The sequence below is a fragment of the Petromyzon marinus genome, chromosome 73, assembly GCF_048934315.1.
Source record: "Petromyzon marinus isolate PM22_M1 ecotype Great Lakes invasive population chromosome 73, UKy_Petmar_22M1.pri1.0, whole genome shotgun sequence".
Classification (NCBI taxonomy): Eukaryota; Metazoa; Chordata; class Hyperoartia; order Petromyzontiformes; family Petromyzontidae; genus Petromyzon; species Petromyzon marinus.
Window position 1 is genome coordinate 9340661 of NC_133739.1, and position 7818 is coordinate 9348478.

At 52.1% G+C, this 7818-nt stretch overlaps 1 protein-coding gene across 1 annotated transcript in view; it reads left to right on the plus strand.

The window, feature by feature from the left end:
* Nucleotides 1-2827: 2827 nt before the first annotated feature.
* Nucleotides 2828-7818, plus strand: part of LOC116937927 (vacuolar protein sorting-associated protein 16 homolog) — a 56867-nt gene continuing 51876 nt past the window's right edge. The window contains exons 1-2 of the mRNA XM_076055886.1: nt 2828-3263; nt 7353-7441. Coding sequence (XP_075912001.1) covers nt 3214-3263; nt 7353-7441 — 139 coding nt within the window. The 5' untranslated portion in view covers nt 2828-3213. The remainder of the gene's footprint in view (nt 3264-7352; nt 7442-7818) is intronic.

Below are 7818 nucleotides of genomic sequence, written 5' to 3' on the forward strand. Positions count from 1 at the left end.
AGTGACTAGTACTGACTTCTACACAGTGACTATTCTACAGAGTGACTACTCATAGCTAATACTACTACTGCTGTGACTGAGTGTTGCGTCATAGTGACTAGTACTGACTTCTACAGAGTGACTACTCTACAGAGTGACTACTCTACAGAGTGACTATTCCAGAGAGTGACTATTCCACAGAGTGACTACTCTACAGAGTGATTACTCCACAGAGTGACTATTCTACAGAGTGACTACTGCACAGAGTGACTACCCTACAGAGTGACTACCCTACAGAGTGACTACTCTAGAGTGACTACTCTGCAGAGTGACTACTCTACAGAGTGACTAGTCTACAGATTGACTACCCTACCAAGTGACTACTATACAGAGTGACTACTCTACAGAGTGACTAGCCTACAGAGTGACTACTCTACAGAGTGACTACTCTGCAGAGTGACTACTCTACAGAGTGACTAGTCTACAGATTGACTACCCTACCAAGTGACTACTCTACAGAGTGACTACTCTACAGAGTGTCTACTATACAGAGTGACTACCCTACAGAGTGACTAGTCCACAGAGTGACTACTCTACAGAGTGACTACTCTGCAGAGTGACTAGTCTACAGAGTGACTACTCTACAGAGTGACTACCCTACAGAGTGACTACGCTACAGAGTGACTAGTCCACAGAGTGACTAGTCCACAGAGTGACTACTCTACAGAGTGACTAGTCCACAGAGTGACTAGTCCACAGAGTGACTACCCTACAGATTGACTAGTCTACAGAGTGACTACTCCACAGAGTGACTATTCTACAGAGTGACTACTCTACAGAGTGACTACCCTACAGAGTGACTACTCTACATAGTGACTACTCTACAGAGTGACTACCCTACAGAGTGACTACTCTACAGAGTGACTACCCTACAGAGTGACTACTTCCCAGAGTGACTACTCTACAGAGTGACTAGTCCACAGAGTGACTACCCTACAGAGTGACTAGTCTACAGAGTGACTACCCTACAGAGTGACTACCCTACAGAGTGACTACTCTACAGAGTGACTACCCTACAGAGTGACTACCCTACAGAGTGACTAGTTCACAGAGTGACTACTCCACAGAGTGACTACCCTACAGAGTGACTACTCTACAGAGTGACTACCCTACAGAGTGACTACCCTACAGAGTGACTACTCTACAGAGTGACTACCCTACAGAGTGACTAGTCTACAGAGTGACTAGTCCACAGAGTGACTACTCTACAGAGTGACTACTCTACAGAGTGACTACTTCCCAGAGTGACTACTCTACAGAGTGACTACTCTACAGAGTGACTACTCCACAGAGTGACTACCCTACAGAGTGACTACTCTACAGAGTGACTACTCCACAGAGTGACTACCCTACAGAGTGACTACTCTACAGAGTGACTAGCCTACAGAGTGACTACTCTACAGAGTGACTACTCTACAGAGTGACTACCCTACAGAGTGACTACTCTACAGATTGACTACCCTACAGAGTGACTACTCTACAGAGTGACTACTCTACAGAGTGACTACCCTACAGAGTGACTAGCCTACAGAGTGACTACTCTACAGAGTGACTTCCCTACAGAGTGACTACTCTACAGAGTGACTACTCTACAGAGTGACTACCCTACAGAGTGACTACCCTACAGAGTGACTACCCTACAGAGTGACTACCACTCTTTGTGTCTTGCCGTGGTTTGTGACTGCTGCTACAGTCTTTGTAACTTCAACTTAATCTCGAATTAGTAACTTTTAACCTAAGCAAAGCGTCTTATTACTTAGGCTATGGGGCCGTCCATAAATGACGTCATGTACCGAGGAGGGAGAGGGGCTTTGAGAAAAATGACGTCACGTAAAAAATGCGAATCTTTTAATGAATATTAATTGAAAATTATTATTCTTGGTTCTTTCGGTAAAGTCACCACCACGTAGATAGGGAAACAATAAAATAATAAAAATATAAAACAGTTAAATTAGTATTCTTGGTTCTTTGGGTAAAGTCACCACCACGTAGATAGGGAAACAATAAAATAATAAAAAATATAAAACAATAAAATTATTATTCTTGGTTCTTTGGGGGTAAAGTCACCACCACGTAGAAGGGAAACAATAAAATAATAAAAATATAAAACAATAAAATTCTCACGTTTCTACTGCAACACAAGCAATCATCATCAGCTGTGAAAACCACCACGTAGAATGGAAACAATAAATTAATATAAAAAAAATAAAAATATAAAATTCTCACGACGTTTCTACTACAACGCGAGAAGCAATCATCATCGTCAGCTGTGAAAACCACAGCTAGAATAAAATAATAAAAATATAAAACAATACAATTTTCACGACGTTTCTGAAATAGAGCAGCGGGATGACGTCATCCTTCTAGTTAAATGATGACGTCATCCTGCTGAGAGAGGGAGGGGGGGGTCAAAAAATCCGACAAAATCGCGTGACGTCATTTACGTACGTCCCCACCTATTATACATTGCCACAGCTGATGTGTTTGCGCTTCCTATCAGTCGGTTTTCGTGTGCCTGCGGCGTTGTTGTATAAACGTTCTGACCCCGTGACCCTCTATGTTTAATAAAGAGCTTTAGAGATTTTCGGATTTTCTCAATCAGTTTAACGCGCAGGGTCACGTGACACCAACCTTCATCGCCCCGCCCCTTCTCCGCGCGACCGGCGCCCCGCCCATTAACGATCCCCGCCCCCCTCCCTTACGCCCCGCCCCCCTCCGCTTGGGCCCTTTGGGGCCCCGCCCATTCCCCTGAACGCCGCCCCACGCCCCCCAAACTCCTCCAAACTCGTCACGTGACCCGTGCACCGGAAGTTTGGGGCTCGCGCTGAGCGGAAGTGGTCGCGGGCTCGCGCGCGTGACACGGGCAGACACACACAGAGACACACACACACACAGACACACAGAGACACACAGAGACACACACAGACACACACAGAGACACAGAGACACACACAGAGACACACACACGGAGACACACACACGGAGACACACACACGGAGACACACACAGAGAGACACACACAGAGAGACAGACACAGAGACACACAGGGAGACACACAGACACACACAGAGACACACAGGGAGACACAGAGACACACAGGGAGACACAGAGACACACAGACACACAGAGACACACAGAGAGACACACAGGGAGACGAGAGAGACACCTGGGACGATGTCTCTCGTCACGGCCGACTGGAACCCAATGGGGGACAAGTTTTATAGGTGAGGATAACTCACCACTCACTCACCACACACTCACCACACACTCACTCACTCATCCATTCACTCACTCACTCACCCACTCACTCACCACTCACTCACCACACACTCACCACTCACTCACCACTCACTCACCACACACTCACCACACACTCACCACTCACTCACCACTCACTCACTCATCCATTCACTCACTCACTCACCACACACTCACTCATCCATTCACTCACTCACTCACCCACTCACTCACCACACACTCACTCACCCACTCACTCATCCATTTACTCACTCACCCACTCACTCACCCACTCACCACTCACTCACCACTCACCACACACTCACCCACTCACCACTCACTCATTCACCCACTCACTCATCCATTCACTCACCCACCCGCTCACTCACCCACTCACCACTCACTCACCACACACTCACCCACTCACTCACTCACCCACTCACCACACACTCACCACACACTCACTCACCCACTCACTCATCCATTCACTCACTCACTCACCCACTCACCACTCACTCACTCACCACACACTAACCCACTCACTCACCCACTCACCACTCACTCACTCACCCACTCACTCATCCATTCACTCACCCACTCACCATTCACTCACTCACCACTCACCACACACTCACCCACTCACTCACTCACTCACCCACTCACCACTCACTCACCACTCACCCACTCACCCACACACTCACCCACTCACTCACTCACCCACTCACCACTCACCCACTCACTCACACACTCACCACTCACTCACCCACTCACTCATCCATTCACTCACCACTCACTCACCACACACTCACCCACTCACTCACTCACCCACTCACCACTCACTCACCACTCACACACCCACTCACCCACCCACTCACCCACCCACTCACTCACCCACTCACTCACCCACCCACTCACCCACTCACTCACCCACTCACTCACCCACTCACTCACTACTCACTCACCACTCACTCACCACACACTCACCCACCCACTCACTCACCCACCCACTCACTCACACACTCACTTACTCACACACTCACTCACCCACTCATTCACCCACTCACTCACACACCCATTCACTCACCCACTCACCCACTCACTCACCCACTCACTCACCCACACACTCACCACTCACTCACCACTCACTCACCCCCACACTCACCCCCACACTCACCCCCACACTCACCCACACACTCACCCACACACCACACACCCACACACCACACACCCACACACTCACCCACACACCACACACACTCACCCACACACTCACCCACACACCACACACACTCACCCACACACTCACCCACACACTCACCCACACACTCACCTACTCACTCACCACTCACTCACCCACTCACTCACTCGCCACTCTCCCACACACTCACCCACACACTCACCCACACACTCACTCACACACTCACCCACTCACCCACACACTCACCCACACACTCACCCACACATTCACCACTCACCCACACACTCACTCACACACTCACCCACTCACCCACACACTCACCCACACACTCACCACTCACCCACACACTCACCACTCACTCACCCACACGCTCACCCACACACTCACCAATCACGCACACACTCACCCACTCACTCACCACTCACTCACCACTCACTCACCCCCACACTCACATCCACACTCACCCACACACTCACCCACACACTCACCACACACCCACACACTCACCCACACACCCACACACTCACTCACACACTCACCCACACACTCACCCACACACTCACCACTCACCCACACACTCACCACTCACTCACCCACACACTCACCAATGACTCACCCACACACTCACCAATGACTCACACACTCACCCATTTACCCACTCACTCACCCACACACTCACCACTCACTCACCACTCATTCACCCCCACACTCACCCCCACACTCACCCCCACACTCACCCACACACTCACCCACACACTCACCACACACGCACACCACACACACACCACACACACACACCACACACACACCACACACACTCATCCACACACTCACCCATTAACCCACACACTCACCCACACACTCACTCACACACTCACCCACACACTCACCCACACACTCACCCACACACCACACTCACCCACACACTCACCCACTCACCCACACACTCACCCACACACTCACTCACACACTCACCCACACACTCACCCACACACCACACACACTCACCCACACACCACACACACTCACCCACACACTCACCCACACACCACACACACTCACCCACACACTCACCCACACACTCACCCACACACCACACATACTCACCCACACACCACACACACTCACCCACACACTCACCCACACACTCACCCACACACCACACACACTCACCCACACACTCACCCACACACCACACACACACTCACCCACACACTCACCCACTCACCCACACACTCATCCACACATTCACCTACACACTCACACACTCTCCCACACACTCACCCACACATTCACACACTCACCCACACACTCACCCACACACCACACACACACTCACCCACACACTCACCCACTCACCCACACACTCACCCACACACTCACCCACACACTCACCCACACACTCACCCACACACTCACACACTCACACACTCACCACACACACTCACACACTCACCCACACACTCACCCACACACTCACCCACACACTCACCCACACACCACACACACACTCACCCACACACTCACCCACTCACTCACCCACTCACCCACACACTCACCCACACACTCACCCACTCACTCACCCACTCACCCACACACTCACCCACACATTCACACACTCACCCACACACTCACCCACTCACTCACACACTCACCCACACACTCACCAACACACTCACTCACACACACACCCACACACTCATCCACACACTCACCCACACCCTCACTCACACACACACCCACACACTCACCCACTCACTCACCCACTCACCCACACACTCACCCACACATTCACACACTCACCCACACACTCACCCACTCACTCACTCACACACTCACCCACACACTCACCCACACAGTCACCCACACATTCACCCACACACTCACCCACACACTCACCCACACACTCACCAACACACTCACTCACACACACACCCACACACTCATCCACACACTCACCCACACACTCACTCACACACTCACCCACACACTCACTCACACACACACCCACACACTCACTCACACACTCACCAACACACTCACTCACACACACACCCACACACTCACCCACACACTCACTCACACACTCACCCACACACACACCCACACACTCACCCACCCACTCACCCACTCACCCACACACCCACACACTCACCCACACACTCACACACTCACACACCCACACACCCACACACACACCCACACACTCACCCACACACTCACACACTCACACACCCACACACTCACCCACACACTCACCACTGACCCCCCCATGACCCCCCCATGACCCCATCATGACCCTCCCATGACCCTCCCATGACCCTCCCATGACCCCCCCCATGGTCCCCCCATGACCCTCCCATGACCCCATCATAACCACCCCATGACCCCCCATGACCCCATCATGACCCTCCCATGACCCCCCATGACCCCCCCATGACCCCCCCATGACCCCCCCATGACCCCCCATGACCCCCCATGACCTCCCCATGACCCCCTCATGACCCCGCCATGACCCCCCCATGACCCTCCCATGACCCCCCATGACCCCCCATGACCCCCCCATGACCCTCCCATGACCCCCCCATGACCCCCCATGACCCCATCATGACCCTCCCATGACCCCCCCATGACCCCATCATGACCCTCCCATGACCCTCCCATGACCCCCCATGACCCCCCCATGACCCCTCCATGACCCCATCATGACCCCCCATGACTCCCCCCATGACCCCCCCATGACCCCCCCATGACCCCCCATGACCCCCCCATGACCCCATCATGACCCTCCCATGACCCCCCCATGACCCCATCATGACCCCCCCATGACCCCCCCATGACCCCCCATGACCCCATCATGACCCCCCCATGACCCCAGGCGTGAGGAGCTGTACTGCATGGCCTGGGCCGACCGCTTTGAGGTCAAGGGTCACCTGGTGGCGGCCGCTCAGCACGGCGGCCCTGTGGGTGAGTGGGGGCAGCGGCAGGGGCAGTGACATCATCAGTGACGTCATCATCAGTGACGTCATCAGTGACATCAGTAAAATCATGATCAGTAACATCATCAGTGACATTGTCATCAGTGACATCATCAGTAACATCATCAGTGATATCATCATCAGTGACATCAGTGACATCATCATCGTCATCATCAGTGACATCATCAGTGACATCATGATCAGTAACATCATCAGTAACATCATCATCAGTGACATTTTCATCAGTGACATCATCATCAGTAACATCACCAGTGACATCATCATCAGTGATGTCATCAGTGACATCATCATCAGTGACATCATCAGTGACATCATCATCAGTAACATCATCAGTGACATCATCAT